Source organism: Balaenoptera ricei, chromosome 3, assembly GCF_028023285.1.
Source record: "Balaenoptera ricei isolate mBalRic1 chromosome 3, mBalRic1.hap2, whole genome shotgun sequence".
Lineage (NCBI taxonomy): Eukaryota > Metazoa > Chordata > Mammalia > Artiodactyla > Balaenopteridae > Balaenoptera > Balaenoptera ricei.
This window is the reverse complement of record NC_082641.1, coordinates 170,961,101-170,981,864: the sequence shown is the minus strand read 5'-3', so window position 1 is coordinate 170,981,864 and position 20,764 is coordinate 170,961,101. Positions and strand designations below refer to the sequence as shown.

Genomic DNA, 20,764 nt, shown 5'->3' with positions numbered 1-20,764 from the left:
CTCTCCTTTGGGCCTCCCACTTCTACACCCGCCCCCTCACACCCCGCTAAGCCCCGCCTCCTTCTCACTGCCTGCCCACTCTGCTCAACCCCAAGCCCCTCCGCTCAGGCAGTGCGCCCTTGACCGTGCCGGGTCCTCCTGCCTTTACCATGCTGTACCCTCCTCTGCCGCGGGTGGGGTCGGGGTGGCGGGTGGTCGGAAGGGGCAATGGCCCCACGCACTTACCAGGGCCCTGGGCCAAGGCACGCTCCACCTCGTTGCACGCAGGCCCCGCGCACAGCTCCCGGGCGAGGGGACTGCGCGAGCTGACGTTGTAGAAGCGCGTGGCCTCGAAGGCTGCGGGACAAGGGGAGAAGGGTGACCAAGTGATGGATGACAGGGTGAGGGACTGAGCTAGAGTTGTGGGTGTTGGGCGCGGACCTACCAGGCTCGTAGTAGTCGTACACGGAGATGGGCAGCGCCGACGTCCTGCCCACGACGTGCTGGCGGAGCGCCCGGAACCTCACGCACGTCAAACACCCGCTGGGGATCTGCGGGGGCAGCGAGCGGGCTCAGGCTCGGCCGGGGCCACTAGGGCCAGAGACTGAGCTCCGGCCTCTGTGCTCTGTGACGCCGCAAAATGTGGGCCCAGAACTGGCTGATTTCGGGATGCCCAGGAGGCGTGAAACAGAAACGTGATCCCATTTTAATTTTGTGGGTCCTTCCATCCCACTTGGGAAAAACATCTCAGCTGGTCTTTCATCCCCCACTCCCCCCATGGCAGGTGCCCTCCCTCCCTGTGTGTGTGTGTGTGTGTGTGTGTGTGTGGACATTCACAAACTTGTGCAACCACTATCCATCTGCAGAATATTTCCATCACCTCAAAAGGAAACCCTATCCCCATTTGCACTCCCCATCCCCCCAACTCCTGGCAACCACCAATCTGCTTTCTGTCTCTTCACTCCGCATGTTTTTGAGGTTCAAACCATCACTGCTTCATTCCTTTTGATGCCCAAATACTATCCCACACCCCTCCCAACTTTCTGCACCAAAGCAAACTGGCTAGGGCACAGGGCAGGCAGCCGTGCCAACTCTGCCTGAGTTGACTCTCCCAGTTTCTTTTTCTTGGTATGAGATCATTGCAGGAACCACACCGGGCCATGGCAGCTGTGCCCTCGCCAACGTGGCTGCCGTGGAGGCCTCCACCCCCCACCCCCGGCCAGCAGTACCTCATCGAAGTAGAAGAGCACTCTGCGACCAGCCACCTCGTACCTCTTCAGTGCCACGTGCTTGTCGAGGAGCAGCTGGCAGGGAAGCCAGAGGTCAGCGTCTGCCCGGCCCTTCAGACCCCAATGCTCTCTTCCTCCCCGATCTCCAAGGGCCCAAGGTGGGCTGGACCCATGAGGAGCCAAGGCCCCGGAGGCTGAGGAGTTTGCCCACGGTCGTCCAGCAAGTCCCCACGGGCCAGGCCAGGGGGTGGAGGTCAGCACCCAGGAGAGGGCATTCAAGGCTGGTTACCACTGTCCCGAGTGCCTGCTTCCCCTTCCCTGCCTGCAGTCTCCCCTGATCGAGCCTCAGTCCCAGGCCGGGCCTCCCTGTGGCCCCCTAGGCGCCCACAGAACCCTGCCACCTGCTCCTGCCTCACCTGCACCATTCAAACCCCCTCCCCCAGGACAGGCCCTACTTTCCTGTCCCTCCCCACTGCAGACATCCTCAGGTAAGGCTGCTCCGCCCACTTTGTGACCCTCTTCCCCTCCCTCCCCCAAAAGGGGGCCAGTCTCCCTTTAAGTTGAGGATGGTGGCAAATCTCTCCCTGGTATCCGAGATCATCCCCAAAGCGCAGGCAGGTTCGTTGAAGCCTTCCTCTGCCACATGGATAACAGCACAGGTGGCCCACTGAGTGACACCTACTGGGAAAGCCCCCACCCCTCCCCACCTGCCCCTCAGCAGCTGGCCAGCCCCCAAACACCAACTTTGCCCGGAAAGACAAAAGCAAAAAACCAAAACCCGTTTTATGAAGGGCTGGGAATTTGCAACCTGGGCAGGGCCACCAGCCAGAGACCCCGACCCGAGCCCCGCCCAGCAGGGCCACCTCACCTGCTCCAGGCTCTCAACGTCCGCCCGGAACCCCGACAGCAGGGGCACCTCCAGGACCGCCATGTTGGAGGAGCCTGTGTGCATCCACCTTCCGATGAGGGGAGACAGGGAGGCCCTTGAACGCAAGCCCCGCCGTGGAATTCATGGACCTCTCTGTCCCCGCAACCCCCGAGCCCGCCTGCCTGGCAGCCCATCTGCACAGACACCCTTGGCTGGGTCATCGGTCAGCCCATTTCACAGCTAAGACACTGAGACCACAAAGAAAAGGCCTTGCCAAGGGTTCTGGGCCTGACCCAGGTCCAGCGACTCTGGGCTGTGTTTTGACCCGAACTCCATGCTGTGCCCCCAGTGTGGGGAGCTGCTCCATGGGGCTGAGGGAGCCCAGGCTACTGGGGGAGACCCGGTCACTCTCCAGTGCCAGCCCTCAGTTTCCCCTTCTGTGACATGGGGGTGGGGGTAAATATGGCCTCTGGGGCCTGCTATGTGCCAGGCCCTCCCTGTGCTGGGTGCTGGTGACAGGGAGACTGACATTGAGGGAGGAACCTGCAGACTGTGGCCCAAGGGGACAGGGTGGCCACAGCTCCTGGGGCAGGCGGGGGAGGCTTCCTGCAGGGGTGAGGCCTGAGAGATGCTACATCCGGGTGGCACACAGTGGGGGTTTTTTCTTAACACATCTGAGGGAGGAACAGAGATGCCCCAGCAGGCCTGCCGGGGCCAGACAGCTGGGCCAGTCCAGCTGCTTCTCGCTCCCCCACCTGATTAGACGGTGATCACAGCCCTGCTTAGTGGAACCATCCTGAGTCTCACTGTGGAGCAGGAAACACAGCTGGAGGTTTGGGAAGCCACTCAGCCAGGGCTCCCGGGCTCGGACCAAGTTGGGCTTGTTCTTCAGAACTTCCTAAGATGGGAGCCTTGGACATGTGAGGGCTGAGGGTCAAGGTTAAAGAAGGTGTCTGGGCAGCTCTGATGGGCTTCAGGTGCCATAGCTTCCAACCACCTTTGGGGTCCGCCATCGTTGCCATGGTAATGAGCATCCTTTGTGGGCAGCCGCATGCACCCACCACCGAGGACCCTCTGTGGCCTGGTCCTAGGGTCACACCTGGGGCTGGTGGGTCGCACAGGGGCCACAAACAGCCATCCCACCCAGCCCCACCTGTCACTGGGGTTTGCTGCACCCATTCAGAAGCACTTCCATTTCTTTCATGTCAAAAATCATTTGGAGTGTAAGCTTCTGATTGCAAAGGCATCCATTTCGAAGACATCCATCTTGAATAAAGATACTGGCAGCTGTATGACACAACTACTAGCAAAACAACCAGAAGAGGAATCAGGCTGCCCCCACCCACGAAGTTCCCTCTTTCAGAAAGCCCTGGGTAACCTAGATGACGGACCACTTGGGTCACCCTGCCTTCCCCTTCCAGCACCCTAATTCCTGCTCTTAAATTCGCCAATAAAGAGTGAATCCACAAAAATGTAGGCAACCCCCCTCGGACCCCAATATAGGCAGAACCTCAGGTCCATGCCTTCTCTCTGTCTCTCTACCTGTGACCTCGCTGTGTGACCCTCGGGAGGGTCATGTACCCTCCAGGACCTGTGAGTAAGAAATCTTGTTCTTCAAAGTTCCCTGATGGGTGTTGCTGAGGTGTGTCTTGTGATCAGACCAAGGACCACAAGGGCTGGTCCAGCCACAACTTTGGCTCGAGTCGGTGAAATGTCTGTGGGGCTCCCACAGGTAGTAGAGGCCCAGATGAATGCCCGAGGCGTTCCTAGCCAAGAGCGTCACTATATAATACGCCGTCCACCGGTGGACGCCGGTGGCGGTGCCAGCCAGCGGGGCAGGAGGGCTTACCTGGTGCACACCTCCAGGGTCACCGGGTACTCCTGCTGATGCTGGTCGGCTGCTGGGTCGTCATCGTCAGCCGAGGAGGCAGGCGCAGGGGGCCGCCGCTCGGCCTCGGGCTCCTGGAGGTTCACAAGCAGCTGGAAGGACGGCTTGGCCACTGGGTCGGGCACATTGTAGGTAACGTCGATCTGGGGGGGGGTGGGAGGACAGAGGCTGAGGGGACAGGGGAGTGGGCAGGGGAGAGGCAAGGGCAGGGCAAGGTGGGGGACAGCCAGAACGACGACAGTGGTGACATCAACAACAGTTCTGGGCACTACGGTCATTCCATTTCGCCCTGATGGTGTAGGTACGACCATCATCCCATTTTTCCACATTTCAAGCCCAGGTCTATCTGCCTCTCAGGCTCCGTCTCCTATCCACTGTGTTGTCTGGGCTCCCACTTTCCAGATGGAGAAGCTGAGAATGCGAGGGTCTCCTGGCAGACTCGCCCTCTGACCGCTGGCCAGAGCCTAGGAGGCCAGCCTGTCTCCGCCCAGAGTGTGACTAAAGCCTGAGCCTGGTGACTGAGGGGTCGTGGGGAGCGCCAGGCTGGGCATCTCCATTCAGGCCCTGGCAGTGAGAATAACAAGTCCCACCATGGGGGGTGAAGGGAGGGGTCTGCTTAAGGTCAGAGACCACCGGAACGAGGATCAGATGGAGTTTCTGGGGGGACTCCATCCTCAAGGGGGCACATTGCCATCTGCCTTGGGTCCTGCCTTGGGCAGAGTGGATGGCATTTCAGGGGGCTGACAGGCTGCCCTGGGGTGGCTCTCACACACACATCCACCCCACTCAACCTGGCCCAACACGGAGCTCCCTCCCGCCCGCCCCTCCAGGGGTGCCCTTGAAGCGCCCCCTCTCCCCGCAGCCTCACCTGCATCAGGCAGCAGCCTTCGCCCTTGGCGCTCACAAACAGCCCTGTGGGGAGGCTGGGGATCTGGGGAGAGAAGATGCCGTGGTTTCCCCCGCAGACACACGTGGACAGACAGGCAGCAGGGAGGGGCCGCCGTCGCTGCCCACCCCCCGGGCCTGGTCCGGGGAACACGCACCGCCGCCATCTGTAGAAGCTTCTGGTTGGCCCTGTGCAGCTCGAAGGTCTCCTGGTAGTCCAAGTTGGTGGAGGCCAGGGAGACAGTGAGGTTGATGCCGCCCGCGTAAGACAAGATGGCATACTCTGCCAAGGCCTGCAGAGCCACGCAGGTGTCCTAGGGACAGAGCAGGAGGCTGAGGTCGGCCCCAGGAGCAGGAGGTCTGGCCCACACTGCGGGCGCCACGGACCCTCTCTGGATACCAGCGACCCGTGAGGCTGGCACAGAGAGCACTGGGTGTCCGGTGTAGATACCCACAGGGCTGGGGAGCATCTCCATGGAGGTGGGGGCTGGGTCCCTGTCCCAGAGCCAGGCACATCTGTCCCTCGGCCCCATCCTCCTGCCCTCTCTTGGACATCAGGCCCCCAGGGGCTGTGGGCAAGGAGCCGTCCTGAGACTTGAAGCAGCCACTGGCTTCCTACCTGGCTCTTGAGTCCCAAGCCTGGGCCGCAGTAACCCCGCTCAGACCCGAGCCCCTCTTTTGGCCCTTCCTGGCTCACCTGAGTGGAGGAGAAGCCCCCAAGGGCGTTCCGCTGCTGGGACAGCCACTTCACCACAGGCAGGGCAGTGGCCACATCTCCCAGGAGCGTGTAGGTCAGCAGGGCATAGGCTGTCATTTCCACCTCGGCCGAGACCACTGCAACGGAAGAGGCCAGCTGGGGCCCTTTTGACACTGGGACCCAGGACCCGGTGCCCACAGCAGGCACCGCAGGTGGGGTGGCCAGTACCTGTCTGATAGACCCCGTCACTGAAGCTCAGGAACGCATCCTTGTCCACATCCCGGGAACCCGTCAGGCTCCAGTGGGTCACCCCATCTGTAAGGCCAGAACAGGTCAGGGGCCACAACCCCTCTTGGCACTCAGCCTGGCAACCCATGCTGAGTGTCAGCGCATGTGGTCTCAAGAAGAGACATCAGGCGGCTGGGCCCCAGGGGGAGAGGGTACCAGGGGAAGACGGCTGGGACAGGAAGGGTCTTGGGGCTACATCTCAGATCTGCAACTACAGCGACAAACCCAGCCCCTCCTGCACCGTTGGCAGACATCACCAATCCCTGGCTGCTTTTCTGTACCCCGGCAGACATCACTAATCAATGGCCTCCCTCCTGGCTGGGGCCCTGAGGCTGGCCTCAGTCTACCCAACTTGGGGACCAGGAAGCCACTCCGTACTTGCAAAGGCTCCAAAGATTCTGAGCTCATGTGTGGTGTAAAAAGCCCTCAAACCATTGAGAAATCAGCCCTCCCTGCCTCAGATCTTGAGCAGTTAGTCCTAAATTGACACCGCCATCCAACTGGATGGTTTTAGAATTTCGCTTTTTAAGGTTTTTTTTCTTCTTCTTCTTCTTCTTCTTAAGCAGTGAAAGCAATTCTTCAGGTGACATCTTAAGCAGAGAAGCTGGATGGAATCCCAGCGCAGCTCCTGGGAAAGCCCAGGGGTTGGGGGGAAGGAGACTGAGTTTGGGGACCTTCCGAGAAGTCACAGCTCAGTGACTGGGGCTCCCCAAACACAATGGGGAGTCATTTTGTAGATGGGGAGACTGACACTCCAAGATGGAAAAGGCTTTCCGAGGCTCACCCAGTGGTGGGGGGCAGCGTGGGAGCCGGCTGCAGCCCTCCCCTGCCTCCCAGCACCCTGCCCAGTGATGGTTTCCAGGAAGCCTGGGGGATCCTCTACCGGGGATCTCTGAGCACTGTTTTCCCTGGTGGGGGCGGGGTGGCATCCCCACTTCATAGGGGAAGAAAATGATGCTCAAGCTCAAGCCACTTCATCAAATGAAGCCACTAGTAGATGCAATAATGAATGAGTAATAAATGAGTAAAAAAAACCGAGTGAGGGACTTCCCTGGTGGCCCAGTGGTTAAGAATCCGCCTGCCAATGCAGGGGACACGGGTTCGATCCCTGGTCCAGGAGGATCCCACATGCCGCGGAGCAACTAAGCCCGTGTGCCACAACTACTGAGCCTGTGCTCTAGAGCCCGCGAGCCACAACTACTGAGGTCCGTGCACCTAGAGCCCGTGCTCTGCAACAAGAGAAGCCACTGCAATGAGAAGCCCGCTCACCGTGACGAAGAGTAGCCCCCGCTCGCCACAAGTAGAGAAAACCGCATGCAGCAACGAAGACCCAAAGCAGCCAAAAATAAAATAAAATAATTTAAAAAATAAATTTATAAAAAAAAAAAAACAACAACAGAGTGAGCAAAGGATGCCTCCTTAGTTCCATGCACGTGTTCATGAGCTGTTTACTGGGGCCCGCAGTGGGCTGGTCCCACACCGTGTCCGCTGGGGTGGCAGGCAGGGGCACCTACCCTGGGTGATGGCCAGGCTGCGGAGCTTTCGCAGAGCGGCGGGGGCTGCAGGGCTGCGGAGCAGGGTCAGCGCGTAGGCGGTCAGGGCACTGCTGTAGGGGTCCACAGCCAGGGGCGCGCCGGACTCCAGGAAGTGCCTGGCTTTGGCAATGGCACCCCTCTCCTCCTGCGGGGTGCAGCGGGGGGTGGGAATTGGAGCCCTGGGAGGCTGCTCTGCCTTCACCCCACCCACCACGCTTCCGAAGGTTCTCAGGAGATGCCTGGGGAAAGCACTGGATGGCTTGCAGCCCCTCACTTTGTATCCTTCTGGTGCCCCACTGCCTGCAGCCTCAGCTTTCAAAGCCCCATTCCCTTTCTTTTATGTTGGTGCCATGTTTTGCAAATGAAGTCTGAGCACGACAAATCAATTCAGAGACACTCTGGGGGAAGCAGGCAGACCCCTGGCCGCCCCGCCCCATCCCACTCTATCACTAGGCTGGCTTCTAAGACCCCCAGCTCAGGCCCACCTCATCCTCCAGGCCTTGCTTCAATTGTCACCTCCTCCAGGAAGCCCACCAACCCTCATCATGCCTGACCCACAGTGTGAGTGGCTGGAGGACAGAAACCAAGTCCATTGTCCAGTGATGGGCTTAGTTCAGAGAAGCTGCCCAATAATATAGGTTAAATGGAAAAAGGAGTGATTCAAAGCATTCGGGAATTTAGCAAATGAGCAATGGTGCTCCTGTGGGCACCGGTGGAGCCATGGAGTTAAGATAACTCTGCTTTGGTGATTGTTTAGATTGCAGAAAGAATGCTCTCCCAAAGCTTTCCATCTTTAGATCAGGATAAAGCATGGGAACCTCCCTTACGGCACGTTGTTAAGACGTACCATCTCCCTCCCGGGGCATGTATCAGGGACGACAGAGCAAATTAACTGGACCCCAAGCCTGAGCCACATAAGCCCAGAGCCTGGGGTGGGGGTGGCTGGACGCTTTTGCAGAGGTGGAACTGATGTCCTTATAAGAAGAGAGGATGAAGAGACACAGAAAATAGGCCGTGGAAAGACAGGCAGAGATTGGAGTGATGCAGTCACAAGCCAAGGAATGCTGGGAGTTCCCAGAAGCTGAAAGAGGCTAGGAAGCATCCTCCCCTAGACCTCCAGAGGAGCCATGGCCCTGCCCACACACTGACTTCAGACCTTGGCCTCCAGAACTGCGAGAGAATAAACTCCCGTTGTTTAAAGCCACTGTTTGTGGTACGTTGTTACAAATGCCACAAGACAGGAGTCCAGGGGCCTTTATTCAGCCTAAGGCACAGGGGCCTTCACATTCTTAAGTTCAGGAAAAAACACTTGGTTCAGCTCTAGAAAAGTCTGATAAGGTCAGAATGACCTAAATGTCGATTTTACCTAAACAAAAAGCAGAACCAGAGGATGGAGGAGAGGCCCACCTTGGGAACGCCAAGGAGCCTGGGTTCCTCAGTCTCAGGTGCAGGCAGGGAGGAGGCACCCACGAGGCCTGCATCTGCGGAATCCCTTGGTCCCAGGCCAACCAAGTTGGTTGGTCTTCCTAGAGGCAGGGTGTATGAGTCTGCTGGGGCTGCGTAACAAAGTACCACAAATTGGGTGGCTTAAAAAAGTAGAAATTTCTTGTCTCGTGGATCTGGAGGCCAGAAGTCCAATATCAAGGTGTTAGCAGGGCTGGTTCCTTCTGAGGGCCATGAGGAAAGGATCTGTTCCAGGCCTCTCTCTTGGCTTGTAGCTAGCCATCTTCTCCCTTTATCTTCACATCATCTTCCCTCTGTGCTGGTCTCTGTGTCCTAATGTCCCCCTTTGCCAAGGATGCCAGTCATAGTGGATTAGTACCCACCCTAAAGGCTACATTTTAACGTGACTACCTCTTTAAAGGCCCTGTCTCTAAATACAATCACATTCTGAAGTCTTGGGGCTGTTATGTACCGAATGTCTGTGTCTCCCCGCACCCCCACAAATTTATATGTTAAAGCCCTAACCTCCAATATGATGGTGTTAGGAAGGGGTGCCTTTGGGAGGTGATTAGGTTTAGATGAGGCCAAGAGGGTGGAACCTCTATAATCAATGAGGCTGCTTATAAGAAGACAAAGAGACACCAGAGTGATCTCTCTCTCAATCTCTCCCCCAACCCCATCCCACCTCTCTCCATGGTCACGCGCCAAGAAAAGGCCACGTGAGGACACGGAAAGAAGATGGCTGTCTACAAGCCAGGAAGAGATCCCTCATTAAGAACTGAATCAGAGGGCTTCCCTGGTGGTGCAGTGGTTGGGAATCTGCCTGCTAATGCAGGGGACACGGGTTCGCGCCCTGGTCTGGGAAGATCCCACATGCCGCGGAGCGACTGGGCCCGTGAGCCACAACTACTGAGCGTGCGCGTCTGGAGCCTGTGCTCCGCAACGGGAGAGGCCGCGAGAGTGAGAGGTCCGCGCATCGCGATGAAGAGTGGCCCCCGCTTGCCACAACTGGAGAAAGCCCTCGCACAGAAACGAAGACCCAACACAGCCAAAAATTAATTAATTAATTAATTAATTTAAAAAAAAAAAAAAAAAAGAACTGAATCAGAAAAAAAAAAAAAGAACTAAATCGACCAGAACCTTGACCTTGGACTTTCCAGTCTCTAGAACCATAAGAAATAAATGTCCGTTGTTGAAGTCCCCCAGTCTGTGGTATTTTGTGATGGCAGCCTGAGCTGACTAAGATGGGGGTTGGGATTTCAGGATATGAATTTTGGGGGCGACACAATTCAGCCCCTTAACACAGGGCAAGCAAGGGGCTCTCTGGGCAAAGCGTGTGGGATGTGGAGGGTCTTAGGTCACACCAAAGCCTAGACACAGTCAAATCGGGATTGTGAGGCTGAAAATTCTGAGAAGTGCCACAATTCACAATTCATCACCAGAGGATTTAGAATTGACACAGGTATTAGGAATGGTGGAATCCCTACCCCAGCGGCTGAGATCCATCTAAAGCTCTCACTGCCGGGGACATGCCACACCCATCTGGGACAGCCTCACAGAAGTGCCGATGGCCCTTGAGTTCCTTGGGACGTCTAAGCTCTGCTGGGTCTAGTACCGTCCCTGAAGGTTCTAGACTCTTCCCCGCAAAAGCATTCATGAGTCCAACATTTCGTACAGGGCTCCCTGAAGCCAGCCCGTGGGTCCCTGGCCAGGAACCTGATTGGGCCCAAAATGATTCTCCGAATGGGCCTGGGGGCTGTAGACAGTCCTGCGAGGGCTCGTACTCAGGATACAACCACCCCTACCCCACTCTCCCACACGCATGTCCCCCGTGATTACTGCTGGAATCTCTCACACCTCTGCTCAGGCCACAAGAAGTTGGATGTTCTGTGACCATTGAAAAGCATCAAAAAGTCTCATTAATGAGCAGAAGCGGGGCAGCAAGGAATAAATAGAAGCTGAAGATGGCCAGAAGATGCCCAACCTGGCCTGCAGGGGGAAACTGTCCGCTCGCTCCTCCAGCCCGGCATCTCCCGGGCCCCCTGCGCTTACCTCCGAGGCCAGGCCCATCTCCAGGAGCGCGGCCACCACGTAGGCTGTCAGCGGGACTGTGCCGTGGATCCCACCCTGTAAGAGGATTTGTAGGTTTCATCCCAAGCCTGAGGGGACAGTCCCCTGCCCCCACTGGGCCCAGACAACACCGGGGAGCAGCCAGGGCAAGGCCAAGACCCCAGGAGGAGGCTGGGAGGCTGCCAACCTGGATGTCCTTGTTCAGAATCCTGCCCACCGCCGGGAAGGAGCCGTCTGCCCGCTGCTGCTGGACAATCCAGCCCTTGGCGGCTGCCAGCTCCTGAGGGTCAATGAAGATAAAGCTGCGCGCCTGGGCGAAGGACTTCAGGACAAAGGCTGTGAGCCTGAAACAGGATGAGGTGGGGGCTGGGAGAGCCATGGGCTGGGGAGTTGCAAAACAGAGTCACCTCCCATGTGCCCCACCAGGGACTGTGGCACGCTCCCCACATCACCCAAGACTCTGCAAGACAGGAGGGTCCTGCCTGCCCTCGAAGGGCTGTTGTGAGCACTTGATGGAAGTGTGTGGGCACCCAGCAGGACCTGATGATGGAGCCCAGGCTCCCCGTTTGCTCCCTCCCCCCCACAGAAGCACCCGGGTCTGCTCCTTGCCTGGCACTCAAGGCCTTTTTGTGAGCTGGTCCAGTCCCCCCCACCCACCCCCACCCCCGCCATGTGCAGAAAACCTTCCTTGTTGCTCCTCCATAACCACTCCCCAAGAGATCCCAGGTCTTGCTGAGAGATCCCAGGAAAAACTGGCAACCATGTACACTGGACACTTGGGCTCCTCTATAGCCCTAGCCAGCCACAGCCATGGGCTTTCCAGTCCCCAGACCTGCAAATGGCTTTGGAATGGGCACATGCGGTGATGCTGGGAGCAGCTGCAGCCATTTTGCCACCACGAGGAGAGCAGCCGCTGTGCCGAGGATGGCCACAGGGACCAAGGGGAAGAACCAGGAACCCCAGTGGATTGTGGGGCTGCCAGACTGGCCAATCTTGGAGCCTCCCCAGCTCTATGGTGTGAGCAGATGTTCAGAATTGCTTTTTTAGCCAGTTTTCTTTTGTTTGCAGCTGAAAACATCCCACCAACCCACTAGCTTCAGTTACTCAGTTACCCAGGCCCTGGATGCACCATGCTCCTACCTCCCTTCTTTACAGGATGAAGTCTTACTTGTCTCTCAGTGTTCAACCCAGGGGTCTCTCCTCAGAGAAAGCCTCCCAGACACCTCCACTCTGTGATGCGCATGCTGCCTCTGGACCCCCAGGCCCTCCCTCTGTGTCATTGTTTTCTATCTGTATCTCTGCAGCCTGCCCCTTGTCCACCACATCCCCCCAGCCCAACTGTTGCTAGTGCACCCTGAATGGGAGACGATGAAGCTGGAGAATGAATGAATGAAAAAATGAATTCAGGAGAACCACCAGATGGAAACCAGGGAGCCAAGAGGGACAAACAGCAAAACTATCAGCAGGGGAAACACCCCAACTCAGGATGAAAGAGTAATCCATCCTTTTCAAAATCAAGTGGCTCCCCCACCTGACACGCATCAGGATGGCTACTATAAAACAAAAACCAGACAACACAGAAAACAACACGTGCTGATGAAGATGCAGAGAAATTGGAACCCTTGTGCGCTGCTGGTGGGAATGGACAATGGTACAGCCACTGTGAGAAAACAATATGGCAGTTCCTAAAAAAATTGAACACAGAATTATCATATGATCCAGCAATTCCACTTCTGGGTTTATACCCAAAAGAAATGAAAGCAGAGTCTTAAAGAGCTATCTGTGCACCCATATTTGTAGCAGCATTATTCACAATGGCCAAACTATGGAAGCAACCCAGTGTCCACTGACAGATGAATGGACAAGCAAAATGCGGTATTGAGGTAGGATGTAGATGGGCCCCTGGGCTGAGTGGCTGGTGTTTGTCAAGCTGAGTAAATTGAAGCTTGTTTCCCCCTGATATTTCAACGGAAAAGTTAATGGCAGGAGCAGAGGAGAGCTGAGCTCTGCTGGAGTAAAAAGATAAGATGACCACATCTTTCATTCTTGAGGTCAAGGAGACCTCCCCAGCTGCCCATGCACAAAAAAGCTCCTTTGGGGATCAAAAAGGGAGGGAACACTAGCCCATAATTTCTGTTCTGTCAATCTCCCAGAGACCCCCCCCCCCCACACTGGAATACATTTTGGCTAAAAGATGCATGCGCATATCAGGCAGGGCCCTGGGTCAGGTCAGATGTGGAAAACCAAGAAAGATGATTGGTGAGAGGAAAACAAAAACCCGGAAAAACTGCCCCCATATAAGTGATTTAAATCATCTCGCTGGTGTACTCCTCATTAGGGAGGATGCCCGCACTCTTCTCTGGGTGTGTATTTCTGCTTTACAAAGTCTCTTTGTGGAATTCTTTCTCTAAAGACGACAAGGACCAAGGTCCTCTCACCTGCCGACACCAGTATAGCCATACAATGGAATATCATTCAGCCTTGAAAAGGAAAGAAACTCTGCAAAGTGCTATAACATGGACGAACACTGAGGACATTAGGCTGAGTGGAATAAGCCAATCACAAAAGACACTGTATGATTCCACTTCTATGAGGCACTTAAGAGTAGTCCGAATCATAGAGACAGAGAGTAGGATGGTGGTTGCCAGGGGCTGGGGGGAGGGGGGAATGGGGAGTTAGCATTTAATAAGTATAGAGTTTCAGATTTACAAGATGAAAAGAGTTATGGTGATGGACGGTGGTGATGGCTGCTCAACAGTATGAATGTACTTAATACCACTGAACTGTATACTTAAAAATAGTTAAGACAGTAAATTTTCTGTTATGTGTATTTTAAAACAGTTTAAAAAAAGAAAAAGAAAGAAATCAAGTGGCTCCAAGCTCTGTTTCTGTGAATCACCAAAACCTGAAATATTAACCTTACAATGTACCCCAAACCCAGGAGTCAGCTTGTCCTGGCCACTCTCCTTCCAAGATACCTCAAATCCATCCTCTTCCTTCTACCCCCATGGCTCCTGTGTCAGCCAGGCCACCCCATGGCTCCCACTGCTTCCACCAGCCCAGCCCTGCCCCATCACCTACTCTGTATGCAGCAGCCAGAGGGAAATTCCAAACACTGGGGGGCCAAGATGGAACTTAGTTGCCCCTGTGCTGGGAACTGTGGAATTTCCACATTCTGCTACACTGTTCTCTTTATTTTTCCATCTTAAAACACAAACAGGGATAAACAAACTGTGGTACATCCATACAACTGAATATTATTCAGCAACAAAAAGAGCTAACAAGCCACGATATGAGCTAACAAGCCACGATATGACCCGGAGGAAATTTAAATGCATATTACAGAGTGAAAGGAGAAATCTGAAAAGGCTGCATACTGTATGATTCCAACTCTATGACATTCTGGAAAAGGCAAAACTATAGAGACAGTAAAAGTATCAGTGGTTGCCAGGGGCTGGGGGGAGGGAGAGACAAATGTGCACAGCACAGGGGATTTTTAGGGCAGTGAAACTATTCTGTATGATACCTTAATTGTCCAAACCCATACACTATGCAACACAAAGAGTGAACCCTAAACTATGGACCTCAGTTAATAATAATGTAGCAATACTGGTCCATCATTTGTAACAAATGTACATCACTAATGCAGGACAGCAGGGGAAACTCTGTGTGTGTAGGGGAGAGGGGGTGTATGGGAACTCATTTCTACCTACTTAATTTTTCTATGAAACTAAAACTGTTCTACAAAAATAAACTCTATTAATTAAACACACACAGCCCAGCATGACTCAGATTACAGCCATGCTTTGTTCTAAGCCCTCCGGCTCCATCTGGAATAAAATCCAAACTCCTCCCCCTGCTCAGTCTGGCCCTGCCACCCTCTCCTCCCTCATGTTGGACCACTCTCCTCCTCATCTGTGCTGCTCCAGCCATACTGGTCTCCTTCTGTGGCTCAAACTCGTCAAGCTCAGTTCTGCCTCAGGGCCTTTGCACAGGCTGTTACCTCTGCCTGAAATCTTCTCCCTTGGATTTTCATACAGCTCCTCTCTCATCTTCTTCAGGTGACCTCCTCAGGGGCACCTTTCCTGACCACCCCATGTAACTGTGTGCCTCATCATACCCTACCCCCTTAGCATGCTTCATAGATATGAGAAATTATATAGGTGATGTAGTAGCTTTAAAATATATCCACAAATGCCTTGCTTCTTTTCCTTTCAAGCAGTAGAACCCAATTCCCCCCTTCTTGAGTATAGGCTGTACATAGTGACTTGCTTCTACAGAACTTAATGTGGTGGGGACTTCTTGGTGGCGCAGTGGTTAAGAATCCGCCTGCCAATGCAGGGGACACAGGTTCAAGCCCTGGTCCGGGAAGATCCCACATGCTGTGGAGCAACTAAGCCCATGCACCACAACTACTGAGCCTGCTCTCTAGAGCCTGCGAGCGATAACTACTGAGCCTACGTGCCACAACCACTGAAGACTGCGCACCTAGAGCCCACGCTCTGCAACAAGAAAAGCCACCACAGTGAGAAGCCCCCACACCACAACGAAGAGAGTAGCCCCCCGCTTGCTGCAACTAGAGAAAGCCCACACACAACAATGAAGACACAATACAGCCATAAATAAATAAATAAATAATTTTTTTTAAAAAAGTAGAATGTGGTGGAGGTGACAGTATGACTTGGGAAACCAGATGATAAAAGGCATGTGGCATCCTCCTTGTTTTCTCTCTTGGAGTTTTTATTCAAAGGGAAGTCAGCTGCCATGTTGTAAGGACACTCAAGCAGCCCTATGGGATAGTCTTCAGTGAGGAACTGAGGCCTCCTGCCAATAGCCATGTGAGAGAACCAACTTGGAAACAAATGCTCCAGCCCCATTCAAGCTTTCAGATGATGGCAGCCCCAGCCAACACCCTGACTGCAACCTTGGGAGAGATCCTGAGCCAGCAGTGCTAGCTAAGCTGCTCCTGAATTCCTGACCCACAGAACTGTGACTAAATGTTTGTTTTAGATGGTTGTGTTTGGGGGTAACTTGTTACACAGCAGTAGATAACCATTACATCTTGTACAGGGTCTCTCTCTCTTGGGCAATGAGCTCCTGGAGGCAGGGACCATGTGTTTCTTGTTCCCTCAGGAGTAAGAAAAGAGCCTGACACATAGTAGACACTTGAATAAACAAACAAATGGGGCTTCCCTGGTGGCGCAGTGGTTGAGAGTCTGCCTGCCAGTGCAGGGGACACGGGTTCGGGTCCTTGTCTGGGAGGGTCCCACATGCCGCGGAGCGACTGGGCCCATGAGCCACAATTACTGAGCCTGCGCGTCTGGAGCCTGTGCTCCGCAACAGGAGAGGCCGCGATAGTGAGAGGCCCGCACACCGCGATGAAGAGCGGCCCCCACTTGCCGCAACTGGAGAAAGCCCTCGCACAGAAACGAAGACCCAACACAGCCATAAATAAATAAATAAAAATTAAAAACAAACAAACAAATGAATTAATGAATGAACATTGGATGCACCAGAACCTATCTATAACGGATCCTGAGTTTTAAGGAAGTTGAGGAAGCTGGACTGGATCCTGGACTCCCTGGCCAAATATTTAGGGAGCTGCTAACAGGGTATCCATCCCAGTGGGTACCTGGCACCGTAATGAGCACGCCTGCACCCTTATCCTATTGCCTCCCAGATCCCAGTCCAGAGAGGGATGTGTGGTGAGGAAACAGGTTCAGAGAAGTTGAGCATCTGGTCTAAGGCTGCCACAGTTCACACGAGACAGAGCCTGGGTTTGCCCAGCCCCAGGGTGGGTGTTGTTGCCACTGTCCTGTGCATCCTGCAGTTTTGTCCTACAGGGAGGTTTCACAAGGCCAAGGGGGAGAGGCAAGCTGCTGGGTGTCACATTTCCATGACCACAGTAGAACTGGTCTTTTCTTGCTCACTCTGTGTGTGTGTGTTTGTGTGTGTGTGTGTGTGAACTGTGGGAGGACATACAAAGGTCACAGCTCACTATTTCTGACTGGTGGAGGCCTCTGGGAGCTGCCAGGACTTGGCCAGCTTTCAGAGAGTGACTCAGTGGCTTTGGCCAACCCCACAGCGGGTGGGGGCCTCTGCTTGCTAGTGCGTGACTGTGGCCTTGCCTCATGGGCTGTCAGCAAGGCAGGGCCCTGGGACCAGAACTGGGTCAGACGATTGGCTTCTGGGGACTGGGGGACTGAGCAGGTCATCAAGGCAGGGCCCCTCGGGAGCCAAGCGAGTGACACTGCACCACAGTGTGGGCTCAGCCAGCCGTGTTCCTGTTCCCCCGGCCCCTGGCACTGACGCTGGGCAGTGGACACTGTCGATTTAAGGACTGGATACTTTCCATGCCCATAGCTGCTGCAGGCGCCATCAGGGTGTTGCTCTGAGAAGGAGGCCCCACTAGGGACAGAAAGTTCGGGGTGCCCCACTTCCTCAGTAAGCCCCAAAGTGGACGAGGCAAATCCCTGATGATGCCAAGAACTGCTGTGGCCCAAAGATCCCAGGGAATAAGACCCAGGTGCACCCAGGCCCTCCCTGCTCTGGTTGACCCTGAAAGCCAGAGGGAGCCGCTCGCAAGGGAAACCGGACCCCAGGACGTGCCTCCAGAACCCCACAACCCAGCTTTGAGGCAGTGGTCTGGCCTCTCCAGGCCCATCCCCTCCTGCTCAGGGTCACCCCATTCCTGGGTCCAGTGGGCTCTGAGGAGGACCAGAGCGCCAGGACCCATCCTTCAGGGGCCACAGGGCAGGGGTTCAGTTCCTGGGCGCTGTGGCAACAACAGCAGAAGGAGTAATAGTAACTGTCACCGCCGCCAGCTCCACCATGCACAGGCCAGGCAGAACCCACCCCCCAACAATCCAGACCTCTAAACCCCAGGGGCTAGGACCATGGCCATCTCCATTTCCCATGCAGGCTCCTCAGCACCCTGGGGATCAGGCCCCAGGGGTCCTGGCTACGCTGTGCTGGACATGAGGCTGTGGCTTCAAGTGGAAGAACCTCAGTAGCCGTGCCTGGGGAGTGAGGACTCACCACATACTCCCCGACTTGTCCCGCTCCCCGAAAGCACTATAGGAGCCATCTTGGTGCTTGTAGGTCAACTGTCTCTGGTAGCCTGTGGGGCAAGAAGAGGGGACAGCACCCTGGTGTATGGTTGGCCAGCCAACGTCTTACCCCAGGACCCTGAAACGATGCCACACCCACATCGGGGGGCCCTTGAAACTGCCCCATGCCCACATCTGGGGTCCTTGAAACTGCCCCATGCCCACAGCTGGGGTCCTTGAAACTGCCCCACGTCCACAACTGGGGTCCTTGAAACTGCCCCACACCCACAGCTTGGGGGATTGAAACCTCTACTTTATTCTTCTTCTGTTTCCTGATATCGCCCCTTTGTGACTCCTGGTCACACACCGGCCCCTCAGTCATACCTGGGGCAGGGGGCAGTCAGTGAAATGCACCATCTCCAGGCGCCCTGGAGCTTGGTTTGCTCAGAGCACAGAGTGGCCAGAGCAAGGGAGCAAGGAGGGACGAGAGGGAGGGAGGTCAGGTGGGTTATTGGGGCCTCCAAGGCTGGGCTGGGCAGTTGGTCTTATTGTGAGGGCAGCAGGGGGCATGAGTGGAAGGGGTGAGGGGAGCAGGGGATGGGTGTGAGGGGACAAATGTAGTGGGTGGATTGTAGGGTCCGGAGAGGAAGCAGAGAAACTGGGCAGGTGGGGACTGTCTAGGCGAGCACGACCATGGGCTTGGAGCCGGTGGTGGGGACAGGCAGGGAGGGGTTCTGCGGTATAGGCAGAGCTGCCTTAGCTGAATAAGATGTGAAGGAAAAAAAGAAGGATGCCGAGGGCGTCAAGGTTTGCGGCCTGAAAGGCAGGAAGGACGGAGCTGTGCCCATGGAGGTGGGGAAAGAGGCAGGAGGAGCTCTGAACTGGGTGGACAGTGTCCCCCCGCCAAATTAATGTCCACCTGGAACCTCAAAATGTGACCTTATCGGGAGTGAGGTTCTTTGCAGATGGAATTATGCTCCTGGATTAGGCTGGACCCTAAATCCAATGACTGGTGTCCTTCTCAGAGGAAAGAAAGGGAAACACACAGATATAAAAGGGCTTGTGAAGACGGAGGCAGAGAGCGTGGTGATGTGTCCACGAGCCAAAGACCACCTGGAGTCACCAGAATTCCACCAGGACAGAGGCCTAGGACAGATGCTCCCTCGGAGCCTCCAGACGGAATGAGGGCCTGAGCCCAGGTGAGTCCACTGAGGTACGCCTGGCCCTGGGAGGCCAGGGCCCACCCACCTCCAAGACCCTCACAGCGCATCAACCTGAGCCCCCCATCCCCACGGTGGACCAAGCAGACCTGGGGTTCTGAGCAGTCTGCGGTCAGCCGTCACGAAGCCAAACCTTCAGCCCATGGCAACCCCTGAGTTCTCTTTTCATCTGAGAGTTGTACGTTCTTCATAGTAAGTTTTTTCATTTTCTCATCCACAGGGACAGATGGTTCTAGATCATCAGGACTGCCCTTGGAGCACAGTAACTGAGGGAACCGTAACAGGCCAGGAGGCAGGGACCCCAGACTCGCCTTAGGAATCGAGAGGTTCATATGCCTCAGTTTCCCCATCTGATAGGGGCCAGCATCGTCTGAGTCCGGCACCCGCGGGTCCTTTTCGGTGGTAGAAATTTCCAAGGTTGTGCCCGTGGGTTCTCATCTCCCTCTGGCTGGGTCTAGTGCCCTGGCTGCGCCTCGTGCCCCAATCCAGGGGAGCCTGCGGTCTGAGAAGCCCCCGCCACTTGCCCCTGTGAGGTCTTGGGCACCTCTTCACTCCCAGGGGCCTCACTTTGCTCATCTGGGAAATGAGGACCATCAGTGTGGAGGCTGCCGGGAGGGCAACTCAGGGCAGCGTGGATGGAGCGGCACGTGCCTGGCACAAGATGGATGCCAGCTTCAGAGCTGGGTCCAGCCCCCTCCATGCTCTCCTTTCACTTCAGCTCCAGCCCAAGGCTAGAGGCGGAGCCCAGGAGGCCCCAGGACCTGGGGATCAACTGACAACTCCCTTGTTACACAGGTAGGAAACCAAGTTACTGAGAAAAGCAGGCCCTACCCGAGGACACAGAGTGGGAATCCATGACAGAAGTGAGACCCCACCTCCAGCCTCCCCCCACCCTTCCTCCTACCTGTGGGGCCTAGATGTGCAGAGTGGGTGAGACAGGGCACTCAGAGGCCCTGTCCGCCCCCCCCCCCCACCTCCGCCCCCTCCGCCATAAGGCTGTTCCCTACTCTAAGGACCTGAGTCATGGCAATCGAAGATGTTCAGTGCTGTGTTATTTATTTCTGAAGTTCAATGCTGCTTTGTTTATTTCTGAAGAAGTTCAGTGCTGGGGGTTTATTTCTGAAGACGTTCAGTGCTGCATTATTTAGAAAAAAAAATAAAACTGGAAATAACCCCAGTATGTCCAAGAGGAGAGTTCAGTATGTTGTGCTCCATAAATGCACGTGATGAACAAATAGCGTAGCCTCCAAAGGGATTATGAACTGAACACATCCTGAGACCCAGCGGTTTCACCCCACAGAAATTTGGACGTGTTGTCACCAAGTACACTAAGAGGGTGATTAACGGCAGCACCATTCTAAAAGCCCTGAGTTGGAAGCTGCTCCAAAGCCCATCAACAGACACACTGACTATGGTCTCCCCACACAGCAATGGAGGTGAACAGACCACAGGTCCCCACAGCCCAGTGGACGAATCTTATGCACACAGTGCGGAGTTGGGGGTGGAGGGCACGCCATAGGATGCCATGTTATGAGACACCAAGAGTGGCAAAGCTAATCTTTGCTCCTGGAGGGCAGAGGAGTAAACCCAGAGCCAGCAAGACAGGGAGGTTA

At 55.3% G+C, this 20,764-nt stretch overlaps 1 protein-coding gene across 1 annotated transcript in view; it reads right to left on the bottom strand.

The window, feature by feature from the left end:
• Nucleotides 1–20,764, bottom strand: part of CPAMD8 (C3 and PZP like alpha-2-macroglobulin domain containing 8) — a 97,912-nt gene that overhangs the window by 5,021 nt on the left and 72,127 nt on the right. The window contains exons 27-39 of the mRNA XM_059919769.1: nucleotides 17,921–18,002; nucleotides 11,070–11,226; nucleotides 10,865–10,939; nucleotides 7,349–7,514; nucleotides 5,775–5,861; nucleotides 5,547–5,683; nucleotides 5,008–5,163; nucleotides 4,833–4,895; nucleotides 3,926–4,107; nucleotides 2,077–2,164; nucleotides 1,209–1,283; nucleotides 425–530; nucleotides 226–336 (exon numbers count right to left, since the gene is read on the bottom strand). Coding sequence (XP_059775752.1) covers nucleotides 226–336; nucleotides 425–530; nucleotides 1,209–1,283; nucleotides 2,077–2,164; nucleotides 3,926–4,107; nucleotides 4,833–4,895; nucleotides 5,008–5,163; nucleotides 5,547–5,683; nucleotides 5,775–5,861; nucleotides 7,349–7,514; nucleotides 10,865–10,939; nucleotides 11,070–11,226; nucleotides 17,921–18,002 — 1,485 coding nt within the window. The remainder of the gene's footprint in view (nucleotides 1–225; nucleotides 337–424; nucleotides 531–1,208; nucleotides 1,284–2,076; nucleotides 2,165–3,925; nucleotides 4,108–4,832; nucleotides 4,896–5,007; nucleotides 5,164–5,546; nucleotides 5,684–5,774; nucleotides 5,862–7,348; nucleotides 7,515–10,864; nucleotides 10,940–11,069; nucleotides 11,227–17,920; nucleotides 18,003–20,764) is intronic.